General features: G+C 53.6%; 1 protein-coding gene across 8 annotated transcripts in view; it reads right to left on the bottom strand.

The window, feature by feature from the left end:
- The window catches only part of Camk2b (calcium/calmodulin dependent protein kinase II beta), a 92,703-nt gene that overhangs the window by 27,849 nt on the left and 47,689 nt on the right, over nt 1–17,165 (bottom strand). For all 8 annotated transcript variants that reach the window (XM_021211321.1, XM_029545542.1, XM_021211319.2 and 5 more), the window contains exons 3-5: nt 12,409–12,468; nt 4,030–4,084; nt 612–677 (exon numbers count right to left, since the gene is read on the bottom strand). In XM_021211321.1, coding sequence (XP_021066980.1) covers nt 612–677; nt 4,030–4,084; nt 12,409–12,468 — 181 coding nt within the window. The remainder of the gene's footprint in view (nt 1–611; nt 678–4,029; nt 4,085–12,408; nt 12,469–17,165) is intronic.

The raw sequence follows: 17,165 nt of genomic DNA, 5'->3' as shown, positions 1-17,165 counted from the left end.
CACTCACCTGCACGCACACCAGAGACCCGTGGACCCAGAGTTCAGCCCTCTGATTGGCATCCTGGCTGGGAGGACAAATGGTCCCTTGGCCCTGAACTAAGGTCTCACGTGTCCCTGGCCTCTCTGCCCACTGTCCTGGAGCGAGGTGGGCACTCGTTCAGGAGCTTTTCGAGGAGAACCAGCGGTAGCTTTTCTAGCAGAGGTACCAGTACAATGTGCTTGGGCTGGGCGGGGCCCACAGTGGCTCTGGAAGGTCACTATGCATGGGGATTGGCTCCTGGCCTGTCTTTCTTAGAACATCACATTGTGTGCTTATCAGTAGGAAGCTAACGGACTGTGGATGGGATGTCCAAGAGAAAAGCAGAATGGTGCCCAGGGCACCTCCCCTCTACCATCCCAAGAAGGGAGCCTCTCTATGTGCAGGCCGGGCGGCTCCCCACCCGGCCCACACCTCTGTGCTGACACTCTTAATCAGCTGACCTCTGAGGGGCCATGGAAATGACAGTGACACACAAGACAAATGTGGGTTACAGAAGGGGCAGGCGTGGCACTAAATGAGAAAAGAGCCAGAGGTTAGGAAAGGGGAGCATGGCATGAAGCTCTGTACCCACCTGGCATCAGCCTCGCTGTAGTACTCTCTTGCCACGATGTCTTCAAAGAGCTCCCCACCGGTGACCCTACAAGGAAAGCACATGGTCATGGATCCTGGAGTTCCACATCACCTGATACCCCATCACTGTCACCACCATTATCTATCATCACCACTGCCACCACTGTGACCACTGTCACACCATCACCACCACCATGGCCACCACAGTCATCACCATCACTGCCACCATGACCACCATAGCCACCACCATCACCATAACCATGGCCACCATAGCCACCACCATCACTGTCACCATGACCACCACAGTCATCACCATCACCATAACCATGGTCACCATAGCCACCACCATCACTGTCACCATGACTACCATAGTCATCACCATCACCATGGCCACCACAGCTATCACCATCACTGCCACCATGACCACCACAGTCGTCACCATCACCATAACCATGGCCACCATAGCCGCCACCATCACTGTTACCATGACCACCACTGTCAGACCACCACTGCCACCATGACCACCACAGTCATCGCCATCACTGCTGCCATGACCACCACAGTTGTCACCATCACTGTCACCATGGCCACCACAGTCATCGCCATCACCATCACCATGGCCACCACTGTCAGACCACCACNCCATGACCATCACAGTTGTCACCATCACTGTCACCATGGCCACCACAGTCATCGCCATCACCATCACCATGGCCACCACTGTCAGACCACCACTGTTACCATGGCCACCATAGCCACCACCATCACTACAGTAACCATCATCACTGTCACCATGGTCACCACAGTCATCGCCATCACCATCACCACTTCCTCCAACACTGTTCTCATGTCATCTTCATTATATCACCATGACCATCACCATAGCTGCCATCATCGCTAATACCTCATCATTGCCACTACCACCAATGCTACTGTCACCTTCACCATTGTCATCGCTGCTACCATCTCACCACCATGACTGCCATCACCATTCCATCACCATACCATCATTACCGTCATCTCCATCCTTGCACACATACCCCAAGAGTGACAACTTATCAAACGCATACACGTTTACCCCTGGTGTCATGGAATGCTTCCTTCTTCACACCTGTTTCCTGAGAAAACTGAGTTTCTTACACCTAAGTGGGCTTCACACCTACGTAAGTACATGAGTTTGCTGAGCCAGGGATTTCCAGGGTTATACCCAGCTTTGTGAACCTTAATCCTAGGTCTGAGACTATCTGGCTTCCCCTATTCAATGGTCTGCTCTCCTGACCCAGATCTGAGGCATCACACAGTGGATTTAGTGCCTAGATCTGGCCTTCATGGTGGGCTGAGGTCTTGAAAGACTTGAATTCCTGTCCCCATGAGACCACAGACAACATAGGTAGTATACCCTGCCCACACGCCCTCCTGCCTTTTGTCTCTGCATCCATCCATCAAATGCCCATGGTAAAGTGGAAATAGCAACACTGTGAATGTGTGGTTTGCACATATGTGGACCAGGAGAGTCTGTTCAGCAGTAGCCCATGTAAGGGGCTGTTATCCCCAGGGCTGTGTGATTGACAGTTTGAGTCTAGGCACAAAAGAAGATTCTTGAACCAGGCTTTGAAAACTCAAGTCTGGGCAGAAAAAATGGTGCAAGGCCAGTGTATCTTGGTGCAGAACTGTAGTTCAAAGGATGACCTTGGAGGTGCCAGATCTATGCCAGGGCCGGGCTCCCTGAGTTAGTGCATGTGTTCAGGCACTGGTCCATTAGTGTGTGGACACCAGGGTCATGGGGCAGGGAGCTGGGCCTCTACTGAGCTGGCTGCCATGGGGGAGATGTGCAGTCACTGTTGGAAGCCCTACTCTGTAACTTCCATGTTTAGGCCTGGTGTGTATCGGCCACCTCCCCAAACCTGCAGAGCTTCCAGCTGACAAGGCCTGCTGGGGGGCTACCAAACCACCTCAGAACCCACAACCCTGGTGGCTCTGGAGGTATGGGGGTGGGTATTTAGGCCTTCTGTCCAGACCCACCTCCTCAGTCTCTCCCTACAGCTGTCTGCTGGCATGTGTTGAGAGGTCTGAGAGATAAATGTGCCACATCTACACATCCCACCCTCCCCCATGCACTCTCTTTCCTTCTTGGCTCCTGAAACAAGTGCAGCCATCCATTGGCCATCCGGGGCCCTGGGCATGACCACCCTCAGCCCACAGACCTCTGTTTCTTGAGAAGAAGGGAGGTAAAAGTGATTTGGGGGCCACACAGGGGGAACGTGAGCCCTCCCCACCTCAAGCCACGGGACTGACGTCTCAGCACAGATTCAGTCAGACGGCAGCCTGTTATCTAGCAGGTCACTGTAGGCAGGGTCTTGTGGGATACACAGAGGTAGCTGAGAAATAAACAAATTCCATGCAGGGGCAGCCTAGCTCTTCCCCAGAAGATGCTACGAGGCAGAAGATGCTAAGGCCTGCGTGCCCAACAGCCTGGACATCTGTCAGGCCGTTTGAGGGAGGAAGGGCTGAGAGGTGGCCCTAGGAAGGCTCCTCCTGTTCCCATTCAGCCTGTTGCTCAAGGGCGGCCAGAGGGCATGAGGTAACCATGGTAACGGCACCAGAGCCAGGCTTCCCTGGCTGTGCAGTCTGGAGGCCACCAGGACAGGCCAAAGCCCCTGGGCCCCCACCCAGCCCAGGGTCCTGAAGCAGCCCTGATTCACAGACAGCTAAATATAGCGCTGCTTAGCAGGGGCTGTCAGAGTAAAGGGAGATGACATCATCGCTTCTAAATCCGGCAGGAAGTGAGAGGCGGAGTTGGCCCCGAACGCCTTCTCACTCAGCTATGCACACACACACTCATGCAAGCACACTCACACACACACTCTCTCTCACACACGCACACACACACACACACACACACACACACACCAGCCTGCATCTCCAAAACACACCCAGTCACACTTAGAAAACAGACATGCATGCACACTCATGGACTTTACACAAAGCATCTCCGTGCTTGCTCTAAGTTCCACACATATGCGTGCACACGCATCCTTCCACCCTCACTTACAAACACACAGGCTCACACCAGCTAGCCGTGCCCCCCAACCCAGCATGGCAGGCCTCAGAAGGGAGGAAGGCGAATGGCTGCTCTCCCTGGTCTTCCCTCCACTGCCCCCAACCGACCCGGCTTTCTACACGGGCGACAACGACGTCCTCCACGTCCTCGGCATGTCACACTCAGACTGGGTAAGAACTCGTGCACAGTCACATCAGCGCTAGCTAGTCCGCACGTGGCTGGGAAGGAGGTGACCCCCCCGCAGAGGTGCACTTGGAGTGTCCTGATGTGGGAACAGGCCTGCTCCTGAATCCGAGGAGGCTGTGGGCCCCATGCTGGGAGTGAAAGAAAGGTGAGGGTCCTTGGACCTGGCACTTACAGATCGAAGACCAGGTAGTGGAAGCCCTCTTCAGAGATGCTGTCATGGAGACGTACTGCAGGGACAGAGAAGTCATGAGGAGCAGGAGGTAGGCCAGGATACCCCCTACTGCCCACCTCCACCCTGTTGGGGCCCACCCAGCACCAGTGCTGCACGCCTGGGGCAGGGAACTCCTCTCCGTGGCCCACAGGGTCTCCCCCAAGACAAGGAGGCTGGCTGGGTCTGGGGGAAGATATGAGCTGACTTGAGGTGCTGCATGCTGAGCCTGAGGGAGCACCACAGAGCCCCGAGGGAGCACCATGGAGCCCCAGGGAGCACCATAGAGCTCTAGGCAGCACCTTGCCCTTCCACTGGCCCCTTTCTGTTCTCCTATTTCCCCTACCATGAGGAACAGCAAAGGCTCACTGCTGAGCCCTAACAGGAGCTATGTCTTCATGGGAGAGGTTTCTGCAGGAAACAAACCAATTTTCCTGTCCTCAGCAGGGCAGGGCCTCCACTGAGAAGGAATACCAGGCCAGGTATATTTCAGAGGCTCAGACCTTGACTTCTGTCTCCTTCTGGTTAGTGGGATCCAACAGTCTCCCTCTCTCTGGCCCTATTACCACACCAGTTGCTGAACTTATATTCAGTCCTGCCTGGACTGGGCTGCTGGGGCTGCTGGGCTCGGAGGAATGAAGGCGATGGCAGGAGGGAGCTGCCAGGTCTTGGCTTGGGGCTGCACTCTGCACCAAGCAGTAAAGATTTTCTAGGAATGAGTCACTCTGGGCCCTGCTCTCCCACCTGCAGATCCCGCACTTTGCTAGCACAGCAATGCATGCCAGGGCTGTTCTGAGCACCTTGCTCACCAACCACCCCTGCAGGCTGCAGAGAAGGGATCTGCAGCAGAGAGGTTGCCAAGCAGCCAAGGGCACACAGCCTACAGTGAGGCTGTGGGAGCAGGGCTCTGGCTCCAGCGAGTGCGCTGGACTAGCCCTGGCCCCGGTGCTCTTGGGATCTTACGTTCTTGCTGTATTCCACCACCCAAGACTGGGCCACGAGGCTGAAGAGTGAAGAGCAGCTACCTTCTCCCTGGTCCCACAGGACGCCAGGACCTCAGGCAGAAACAGCCCACACAATTCCTGCTCCTGGCACCCTCCCCTCTGTCCTAGTTTCTAGCTGGCTGCTGGCACCCTCCCTCCTGGCACCAGTCTTCCCAGGCGCCATCCTGATAGTAGCCTTATGCCTAGGAACTCCGATCTGTCCTGCGCCCCCACTTGGTTCCAGGCGCCTTAATCCCATGATGCATTTCACCTCGTGTATACCTTTAGCACACCAGGCCTTCCATAGAGATAGGAAACGGGACACCCACTGTGGCGGCCACCACAGTAGCCCTGTGAATTGGGAGGGATGCCCCACTTACCTGAGCCCAGTCTGCAGCTCTGTAAAATGGAAGAACCCCCTGTCTGTAGGGTGCTGTAATCTGTGTTCCTATGTGAAGCAGTGAGTGATCCCTGAACCACAGCCCCGTGTCTGTCACTGTTGTCACCCTGGTATAACAAATACCAGATGACTGAGGCTCAGAGTCTGAGGCCACTTAGGGACCTGGGTGTTTTCTGAAACCCATGGCAGTGGTCTAGAAGCAGCCACTATGGACACAGGTCCTTACATTTCTCCTCCATTTCCTGGCTCTAAGCTCACTGGCAGAACTTCCCCGACCTTCCCCAACCTATCCTCAGGGACCCACATCCTGGTTATCTCTCTGGGCTATCAGAGCCTCTTAGTGAGGACGAATCTGTTCTACTTGGCCCCCTAGACTCTATTTCTACCTGGGCCTCCACTCTGTCCAGGCTTATCTGTGTCTCCCTAAGTCAAGACGAGGCCCTGGTGCCTGCTGGCAGCCTCCTTCTAGGAGCTGCCAACAAAATCCCTGAGATGGAGCCTATGCACATTCTTCTGGCTTCTTCCTCCTGGGGGCAGCCAATCAGGGTGGCCTGTCTGAGATGACCCAGCTGCCTCCCCTCTGGGACATGCCACTCTGAGCAGAGAAGGGTCCCAGCAGTTCCAAGGGGCCCTTCTTCCATCTATCCCTGAAGGCAGTGCTCCAAGAAGGCCTAGCTGGTCCTTGGAGTTACCCCCATTGCTCCCTAGGGGATCCAGGAAGGACTGCTGGGGGGTTGCCTGTCCTCAGCCACCTACCTAGAGACCAAAGAGACTTGGCTCATCCTGACCAAAGAGGTGTGTCTCATTTCCTTTCTAAGACTCAGTTTCCTCCTGCAGAAGGGACTATGGGGTTCTGTTTATGTGGAATTAAGGTCATAGGGATGTGGACACCATTTTAAAAACAGGTGCTTATTTTAATGGCTTCAAAGAAACCTTAACCAGCACATCAGACCTGTGAGTTCACAGAAAAGGCTAAGGAAAGCATGACAGAATTGTGACAAAATCTATTTAAGGACACAAAGTAAATGGCACTTTGTGGGCTGGTATACGGAGGTCACCACCTCAGCGTAAGGTGGGTAGGTCCACCACAGCTTCTTGCCAGGCCAGCCAGGAGGGTCTGGGTCAGGTGGCAAGCAGCAGACCTCACCCAGAGTCAACCCACCCACCTGAGAGAGGAGTTCAGGGGATGGCTATGTCCCTCTCCCTGTCCTGCTGTGGAACCTCCTACTGCTGGGGACCTCTTTCCTCTTTCCTTTTGCTCAGCAGGGCTCAAGGGCTCAGACTCCCAAGCCAAGCTAGGTTTGAAGCTTCTGAGAGCAAAGGAGCTTGGAGCACCCGAATATTAGAAGATTTGAGGGGTCTTGCTGCAGGTCAAGCATGTGACGGCAGTACATGTGACGTCAGTAGTGGGCTAGCTCTCAGATGTCCTGGCTGGAGCTTTTGCAAGCAACCCAAGAAACCTGGATTGCCTCTCCTGGCACAAAAAAAAGCAGGTATTTATAAACATGTGCTGAATAATGAATTCTGGAGCCTTCCTGGGGATGTGGCTGAGCTCGGGGACACATCCAGGTGAGGCATACACTGTCCGTGCTTAAGGATTAGCATCACACAGACACTAACTTGATGGTCACAGCCTAGTCTGGAAGTCCCTTCACCTGGGGATCCTGGGTGGCACAGGGTCCAAGATCTCATAGGTTCTTCTGTTCATTCACCTTCTTCCTGACAACCCAGAGGGATGAGTTGGGCCTCTTCCCAAGAGGGGCATCTATTGGGAAATGATTCTTGCTATTGTAAGTGACCCAATCGGATATCCCCCCTCCCCCTCTCCACTGCAAAGGCTGGACCACACCAGGGGGGGGGCCTGCACCTACCCAACCCTCTCTTTCACTCTGAAGGAGACTGGGCCACCCTAGAGCAAACATTTGGCCACGCCCTGTCTAGCCCTGTCTAGCCCTGTCTAGATGTCAGGGATCTGGCATCTGGGAGTTGAGGGACCGATTTTATTGCTGGTCCTGGGTAAGGTCATGAGCCTCATTCACAATGAGACAGCTCAGCAGGTAGGAACCAGGACCCCAACCTCACTGCTCATCATGGTGGTGGCAAAATGCATCCTAAACCCTGTGGGGCCTTTCCTCCATGTGAGCTGATCGCCGTGGCTGTGGGCTTCAAATAGAGAATGCAGGACAGACACATATTAGACCATCAGAAGGTGAGTGGTTCCTCAAAGGGTTAAACAGGGTTTGCATGTGAGCAAAGCTGCCCCCAGACGTATACTCAGCAGACTGAAGACAGGGACTCATACTAGTGTACCCCCATCAGGGCAGCACCAATCACAATGGCCACGAGGTGGAAGCAGCCCCAAGTGTCCATCAAGAGATGGGTGGACAAACAAAATATCATTCAGCCACCAAAAGGAAGAAATTCTAGCTGGGTGTGATGATACATGCCTTTAATTCTAGCACTTGGGAGGCAGAGGCAGATCTCTGAGTTCAAGGCCAGCCTGGGAGAGAGAGAGAGAGAGAGAGAGAGAGAGAGAGAGAGAGAGAGAGTTCTGTAGGATACATAGAGAAACCCTGTCTCAAGAAGAAGAAAGGAGAAGAAAGGAGAAAGAAGGAAGAAGGTGATGATGGGGATGGGGAGGGGGAAGAAGAGGAGAAGGAAGGGGAAGAGGATGGAGAGTAGGAAGAAGAGAAGGAGGAGGAAGAGGAGGAGGAGGAGGAGGAGGAAGAAGAAGAAGAAGAAGAAGAAGAAGAAGAAGAAGAAGAAGAAGAAGAAGAAGAAGAAGAAGAAGAAGAAGAAGAAGAAGGAGGANAGAAGAAGAAGAAGAAGAAGAAGAAGAAGAAGAAGAAGAAGAAGAAGAAGAAGAAGAAGAAGAAGAAGAAGAAGAAGAAGGAGGAGAAGAAGAAAGTGACCCCAGAGCACAACACTCAGTGAAGTAAGCCAGTCCTGGAAGGACAGACAATGTATGCCTCAGCTCCATTTCTATGAGGCTTTGAGATTGGTCAGCCACAGACATAGAAGTAAAATGTTGGGTCCAGGGACAGGGGGAGGAGAATGGGGAGTTGTTTAGTGAGGGTCGAGCTGATGGGGAAGAGGAAATGGTTTAGCTATAGGCAGTGAGCCCACTGCACTGTAGATACAGTCCATGCCATAGAACTGTATGTCTACACAGGAATATGTCACGTATCTCTTTATCATAATTTTGAAAGGCAATATGTCCTTCACTTTCTCTCTTTCTGTCTTTGTCTCCATTTCTCATAATTGTCTCTATTTCTGTTTTGTCTCTGCATATTATGTTTGGAAGTGTCTCCTAAAGGCCCACATGTCAAAGGCTCGATTCCAGCATGTGGCACCATTGAGAGATGGATTATTTAAGGGGTGAGGCACAGTGAAAGGGAGTTACGTCAGTGGGGACTCCCATCCTCTTGTCCTCTGCCCCCCAGCTGCATGTGTGAGGTGAACAGGTCTCCTCTAACACTTGCTCCTACCAAAGGCCCAAAGCAACCAGGCCAGGAAATCATGGACTTTGTCCATGCGTGTATGAATGTTCACACATGTGGGTGCACATGTATGTGTGTGGGTGCATGTGGAGGTCAGAGATTGACACTGGGTGTCTTCCTCAATTACTCTCTGCCTTATTCAAGTTCTTACTTGAACCCAGAATGCACTGCTTCAGTCAGCCAGCTTGCTCTGGGCACGGCCTGCCCCCTCCTCCTGAGCACTGGGCTCATAGGCTGGCACCATGCCTGCTTGGCATTTACATGGGTGCTGGGGATCTGAGCCTCAGGCTCCTGTGAGAGATAAGCACTTTGCCCACTGAGCCACCTCCCCAGTGCCTGGACTGACATCTCTGTAACAATCTAAGTCATATTTCTCCTTACTTGATTAACTCACAGCAATGGACACTAACACTCTCTGTGTCTTTGTCTCTGTCTCTGTGTCTCTCTCTGTCTCTGTGTCTCTCTCTGTCTCTGTGTCTCTCTCTGTCTCTGTCTCTGTGTCTCTCTCTGTCTCTGTGTCTCTCTCTGTCTCTGTCTCTGTGTCTCTCTCTGTCTCTCTGTCTCTCTCTTTGTGTCTCTCTCTGTCTCTGTCTCTCTCTTTCTCTCTCTCTCTCTCTCTCTCTCTCTCTGTGTGTGTGTGTGTGTGTGTGTGTGATCACTGGCTTTGGAGGACCTTTTTGCCATTTACAATGTTGCTTACATGGCTCTGGGGAGAAACTTAAGGAGAGGAACTGAGATCATAGAAGGAGCCATCTTGGAAATGAATCCCAAGGCTCCAGTCAAGCCCTGGATAGACACAGCCCAGACTGTATTCACCATTGCCCTAGGCAAGGTCAGGATGTTAGACCTGCAGCTGGGGAGGAGCCTGGATCGCTCAAGAGGGCCCTGTTCCTGATGCTGCTTTGAAATCCTTTTTAAAGTATTGATTTTTAAAATTAAACCCCTTTAAAAAAATTATTTTTGAGTGCTTTGCCTGCATGTATCTATGTATGCCAAGTATTTACCTGGTGCCAGGAAGGGGCAGGGTTTCTCCCTGGAACTGGAATTGTTAGGTGGTTGTGTACTGCTACATGGGTGTTGGAATCCAACTCGGGGCCTCCGCAGAGCAACAAGTGCTCTTTTTTTTTTTAAAGATTTATTTATTTATTATATGTAAGTACACTGTAACTGTCTTCAGACACTCCAGAAGAGGGAGTCAGATCTTGTTAAGGATGGTTATGAGCCACCATGTGGTTGCTGGGATTTGAACTCTGGACCTTCGGAAGAGCAGTCGGGTGCTCTTACCCACTGAGCCATCTCACCAGCCCGCAACAAGTGCTCTTAAGCACTGAGCAATCCCTCCAGCCCTGATGTGAAATTCTTAATAACTTTTAAACAGCGATGCACATCGGCCCTTTGCAGAGAGAGAGCACAGACGACCCAGGCTGGTTGGTGAAGACTTTGAGGCTGTTTGTTCTGCCGCACAGATGGACACCATGCTTGTGAAACCACTCTATGAAAGGGGGATATTTGTGTCTCCTTCCACCTGTAACATCTACTCAGAGCATCTGAGAGGGACTTGATTCAGGCATCTGATAAAGAACTTTGTAGTTGACGCTGCCTCCCCTAGGGGCAGTTTTTATGTTGAGTCATCTCATCCTACCAGGTCCCAGAGAGGCAGGCAGAAAGAAGCATCTTCGCTGTCATGGGGAAGAGAGGGACCCTGTCCCTCCTCAGTCTGCCACAGGCTGCTTCTGGACTGAACTCCCACCCAGAGCCACCTCCCCACCTGTCTCCCAGCACGTGACAATGGTCCCACGGTGGCCTGTGGACAGCTTTCTGTATAGAAGTGGGGCTGAGGTGAGCAGAGGAAGGGCAGGCTAGGGGTAACTCTAGTAGTCCCCCCTCTCCTCCTCAGAGAGCCCCTGGATCTTCAGAGAGGGTTCCACAGGAGCCTCATAGTCTCAGGTCTGCCTTCTGGAATGTTCTGGTTTTGGGTCCTAACCTGACTGAAATGAAGCTGCTGCAAGGACTTCCGATAGTCCCTTTCTCCCCCGAGGCCACACAGGAAGCCGGAGCCAAGTCACTGCTCAGAATCCACTGGGAACCCCATCAGGCTACTGGGTGACATCTTACTGAAGAACTAAACAAAATAACCTAAAACACATCTGGGCATTCACTCACCCAGATAAGGCAGCTTATGAAAACACAGGCACCATGAGCTCTAGCTCAGGGCTTAGAGATACTGGTGGAGCTGAATTGGGGTGCCACCTCCCATGATCTCCAAGAAGAGGTGCAGTGGTGAGGTGTCAGGCATCCAGTGGTGTGGCCTAGCAGTCCTATAGTCACTGCTGAGACCCAGCTTCCTGAGCCTACCCAGCCTTCCTAAGTCAGCTCTCCAGGGCGTGCCCAGGCACCTGCTTATCAAGAGGATAAGCCCTGTGCTGGGTGCACTGCTGGACACTTTTAATCTGATCAGCTGGGAGACAGAGGCAGGTAGACTTCTATGAGTTCAAGGACAACCTGGCCTACCCAGCAAGTTCAGGGTCAGCCAAGACTACATAGTGAGATATTCTCTTGAAAAACAAACGACGGTGGAGCTCTGCGACTAAGAGACGAGGATTCATCAACTGGTGGCGAGATCCAGCCTCAGACGTGAAGGAGGTATCTTCCCCCATGCGGCTCCCAGGCTGGGCCAGTGGCCAGCCGAGATTCTCCAGCACTGGGAGCAGGGCAACAGCAGGGACACCCACTTTCCAAAGCAGATCAACCTTCCCTCTCTATCTCAGCTACTGCTCCGGAAAGGGGTGTAGAAGCCAGGCTCCCAAGCCCGTCATTCCTCGCAGTGCCCAGGGGCCCCTCTAAAACAGGTTCCTGAACTATGTCCTGGCAAGACTGAAACTTTGGAGGGAAGAGCCCAGGAATCCCCTCATAAATCCCAGTGACTCTGAACCTGCAGCCACACCCAAGGTCTTTGCAGTTGCTCCCAGCATGGGTAAGATCTGAGCCCCTAGACCCTCCCTCAGTTCCAGAGGGAGGAACAGGCACTCCTGGGTGGGTACGTGCATAGCAAGGGTTTGTAATAACTGCCAAGGCTGCCAGGGAGGGACTGAGTGACCAGGGACATCTGAGCCAACTTTCCAGGTCAACATAACCTTGGTCCCTTGAACATTTGTCTGGGCTTTCGGAAGGAGCCTGACTGGCAGAGCAGCTGTGCCTTCTGGGGATTGAGGCTTGGAAGGGGAGCCAGAATCCTGTGACTGTCCTGTCTTGGCTCCCGTCTACGCTAATGGGCACACAGGGCCAACAGGCGTTTGTTGAATCCCCCACTTCCTACTGGCGGGGCCAGCCGTCTTGACTCCGGACACTCACAGCATGTGTGAAGTTTGGACAGCTCCCTGGTCCCCAGTTCTGAGTTCTAAATCTCTCTGTAGGCATTCTCAGCACCACCCACTCCACTGTCCGTCCTCTGTGTGCTCACCAATGTTGGAATGCTTCAGCAGGCGGCAGATCCGAGCCTCTCTCTCCAGTTTCTGGTGATCTGGCAACAGAAAAGGGCAAGGTATCACTTCATGTCTGAGCATTGGGAACTCAAGGCTGCCACATCAGGATAGGTCCCCGAGTGTCTGTGTGTGTGTGTGTGTGTGTGTGTGTGTGTGTGTGTGTGCGTGTAAGCCACCAAACAATAAGCTATCCAGGGATGATTTGCTAAAAAGAGGAGGCCACCCACTGCCTGGCCTCTGGAGCACACACCTGGCTGGCTTCAAAGAAGAAGGCTGTGGGTACCAAAGACCATAAACAGCTGGCACCTGGGACAGAGACAAACAGAAGGCAGCGGGAAGCATAACTCAGGTCTGAGAGCTTCCAACCATGCAAAGAACGGGAAGTCTGTTAGTGGCACACTGACTTAATTATTCTTCTAATTCCACTTCTGGGCAGTAGTGGGATCTGTACAACATCGTGTCTGCCAGGTGGCAGCGAGCTCGTGTCCTCAAAGGCCAGAGGTCACGGTTTCTCCTTGACCCACCAGGCGTGGGATCTGGCTTCGAGATACCCAGCCACGGCACATCTGGACACTGAGTTCTCAGAGGGGCTGATCAGCAGCTCACTTGCTGAATACCCACCATCTCCTGGAGGGCCAGCAGTCCCAACTGCTCCTCTGGCAGTCCTTCCCTAAGGCCCCCCAAGATGGAGCAACTTAGAGGTAGAGCTTTTATATTCGGAAAAAAAAATGCCAGGAAGCTTTTAAAAGCTGATAGACATAGCAGTAGAACCCCTCACCCCCAAAAGCCCCCTGTGTAGAATGGAGGGCTGCACCTGGCCACAGGCACAGCCAGAGTGGATTGCAGGCCCGCAAGGAAGCAGCTTGCAGCTCTCACCCAGCCCCTCCACTCTGTCTTCCCAACTAGTGCTGCCGATGTGCATGAGTGTGAGTGTGAGTGTGAGTGTGTGTGTGTGAGAGAGAGGGGGGGGTGAAGCAGGCTTTTCAGCACTAAGGACAGCAGCTGCCTCCCTGCCAAGACTGGGAGGGGTGTGGACCTGAACGGGGAGGGTGTGGAAGCGGCATTTAGAACCCCTTCCTCTTGCTGAGTGCCGAACCCCTCCCAGAAGGGCGAGCCCATAATGAATGTGCCAATCCGAACCTCAGAGGGGCACCTTCCTCACCAAGGGCCAACAGAAAGGAAGACTGCAGGCACCCACTTAGAAAGGCAGTTTGGGGGTGTGCAAGTTTGGGTCTCTGGCCCCCAGTGCTGGGGCAAATCGTCCACCTACAGAAAGGCAGGCCTGACTGAGTTTTCTTTGTGGTACGATGCCTGAGGTGGGCAGTGTGGTCTAGGATGCCGACCACTGTGGAAACACACTTGTACCACAGACATGTCCTTGGAACAGACCCAGGAAGGGGGCTTTCCCACCTCCCGGGACTCAGGCCTCACCCCACCGTGTCACCAGAAGCCCTAGTCCCCCTACTCCTTCAAGGAGATCAGCCACGCCAGCAAACACTGGCTCCTCTTACAAAATATTCTCAAGCCCGCTATGAGGTGCCAGTTGACCAAGCAGGCGCGGCTGGGGGTGAAGTGGGGCTGTGGGGGAGCACCTCGTGTGTGTCTCTCTCTGTTCGGAAGCCGAGAGACAGCTCCTGCGGCTCATCATATGTTAGGAGCTCAAATGTGATGAGAATTTGCACCCCAAACAAGAAAAGGGCACATGGGGGAGGGGCTGTACACGAGCTGGCATGTTTACTTTGGCAGTGGCACACATGTGCACGCACACACACACACACACACACACATTACACACCTGCTAACCCAGGGGGGCTGGTTGAGGAAGCTCAGGCAAAAGGTGTGCTATTTTTTCCTCCTCGAAGAGGAACACCCCTCAGATAGAATACAGCATTCATCTACACTCCCATAAAAGTACTTATCAGAAAATAACAAAACAAAAAATATCCAACACAATTTTACTCAAAATTTTTACTAAAGCGGAGCCTGCAATTATCCACCCGCCTGCCTGAATTCTAATGATAGTGCAGTGTCCCGAGATGCCACCCCCGGGGATGCCGAGGCCTGGAAGCCTTTCCTAGGTGATTCTGCCATGATCTCACGGTGCAGGCATAGCTCGCTTAGTTGTCTACTCTGCCAGACACAAGCCTCAGGTGTCCCCTGAGCTTGGTAGCGTGTGTGAAGGACCTCACCAGCAAGATCCAGGCCATCAAGAGACCTGAGAAGCGAAGCGGCTCCAACAGAGCCCGCACACCCGAGCTGAGTGACTCACTCGGGGTGGGGCAGCCCACTCCCCCCCCCCACAGGATGCTCCCCTGCACCCGCAGAGCAGGTGACCCAGTTCAGCCTCAAAGCCAAGGCCTTGTCTCCGTGCTCAAGGGCTGTGACAAAGGCTTGGGCTGCGTCCTCTGCAGCCTGCAGCTTCCACAGGCTGAAGGATCTGTGTCCTCTTGCAAATGCTGCTGCAGGAGGACAAGCAATGCAGCCAAGGGCCGGGAGGGATGGCTTCCTGCCTCTCTCACCCCACGGTCCTGTGAAAACCACTGTAAGACCCCAGACCGTCTGAATCACTCACTTGCAGAAACCGGGCCAATGCAAACTTGTACAGTCCCTGAGTAGGAGAGTTTATGACTTACGGGTCAAGTTGCCTTCCAGGCTCTCATAGGTTTTGGGGACTTGAGTGACTCTCTAGGGATTCAGGGAGCAGAATGGAAGTATTCTATGTATACAGGTGACAGGGCTAGTGTCCATCACCTTGCAGATGACAGGAGCAGGGCCTGCCCCAAGGTGCTGGCAGTTAGGCCACAGCATGTGACATGTCCTTCCGAAGCATCTGTCACATGACAGGTACCATCTGTGAGTGTTACAGGTGATAGCCTGTTTAATTCCAAAAGTGCCCAAGAGGCGGAGGTAGCAAACTGGTGGCTGAGGACAGGAGGGATGGCCCACCTTTGATCCCAAAGACACTCAGGGTGTGGTTCCAGGGACTTCCAGCACCTGAGAGCCAGGGCAGCAGGCCTCACAGGACAAGTTGAAGTGACATTTTGTAGTCGATCTCTGCACGTGACTCTCATTTCCTGTCCCCTTTTCTAGAAATAAGAAGGCAGAGATTCTCTGCCCTCTCCAATTACCTTCCCCTCCCCCAGTTTGCCACCCTCGAGCCCCCCCACCTGCGCCCTGGCAGAGGTGACTCACAACCCGGGGGGTTGGGGTGGCAAGCAAGAGATGCCAACGAGCAGGGGACAGGAGGGGCGTGGGTGGCTCCCAGCCCTGCCAGCTGCAGGCTGTCATGGGAGGACACTGGGTGGGACAGAGGAGGGGCAAGAAGAGGAAGATGCAAGGCCCAATTTCATGGGAGGGCTCCCTTCTCTCACTCTCTGTGGTCCTGGGCGTCTGCAAGTCTGGGACCGAGCTCACGCCAGCTGTACATACTGTAAGTCATGCAGTATGGCTTGGGATAACGGACACTCCTTTGTTGGCCCTCATTTGCCTGATGGGAACAATGACAGTGTCTGTTGCCAAAGGACTGTGCTTGACTGAACTCTGAAGTGTGTAGAGGGCACACCCATGCCTGATGCAGGCAGGTTCATGGGGGTTCCCCCACTCATCAGTGGGCACTACCCCTCACCCCAGAGAGGTTGCCAGGGATCACTGAGAGCCTCTCTGTTCTGTAGGGAGAGTCAGGACCTGTGAGGGAACGTCAGAGACATGCACTCCAAGTAGGAAGGGCCTAGGGACACGGACCCTGACAGTGGGGTCAGCAGTGGGTCCTTGCTCAAACTACCCTTGCTCACATACATGGGTGGGAGACTGGGACAGGGCTGGCCACGGCTTCCTGGGCTAAATCAGCCACCAGGAGCATGAAGCGAAAAGCAGCATCACTGACTGAGGCGGATGTCAGTCGGTCTTACTGCCTGGGATGGCTGTGGGGATACTGGATGAGGGAAAGCTGGAAGTTCCTGATGGCCAGGGCATGTTACAGGGTTCTGTCCCTCCCCAGTGAGCAGCAATGGGACCCAGATTAGCCATAAGGCTTTGGCTGAGTGTCCAGGAAACTGCAGGTTGTTACAAGGCCCAGTGGGGGCCTCAGTCTCTCGCTATTCAAGCGGTAGCAAAGATGCCACATCCACCATTGCTGGTCCTGTTCAGAATCAGCAAAGGCCATCACAGAGAAGGGCTCTCCATCCAGCCTGAATCTTACCCTGATCACTTAGAGAGCCGGGCGTGTGCCTAGCCAGGCCTCCCGACGACTGCCGTGGGATCAAGGCCCTGCTGTCTTTGCCTTCGGCATGTGGAGAGACCTGTTCCGAGGGAACTGGCTCAGCTTGCTCTCTTTCTCATCTCTCTCAGCCACATACATCCTGCACAGCCTGGGAGTCAGGTACCGGGCTCTGAACAGCCACCTCACAGAACGCCCTGCGCTCCAGCCCAGCCCAGCCCAGCCCGGTAACCACACCCTTCAATCCCAAGTCCACCCATCTAGACATTTAACATCAGGATTTCACACTCTCAAGGGCCATGCATGCCAAGGGATCCAATTGCCAACTCTTTGCGGCAGTGAGCTGCCAGCCTGGAGACTGGGAAATGCCCTGCTGGCTGTAGCTTCACCAGCACCCTGCAGACCTGGGTGGGTACCAGAAAAGAAAAAAAAAAAAAAAAAAAAAAAAAAAAAAAACTGAGTTCAAATCTAAGGAGCAGCACAAGCTCGCCCAGGGCCAGAAGGGAGGTCTTGAATCTC

This window comes from Mus pahari, chromosome 13, assembly GCF_900095145.1.
Source record: "Mus pahari chromosome 13, PAHARI_EIJ_v1.1, whole genome shotgun sequence".
Lineage (NCBI taxonomy): Eukaryota > Metazoa > Chordata > Mammalia > Rodentia > Muridae > Mus > Mus pahari.
This window is presented reverse-complemented; position numbering and strand designations above follow the sequence as displayed.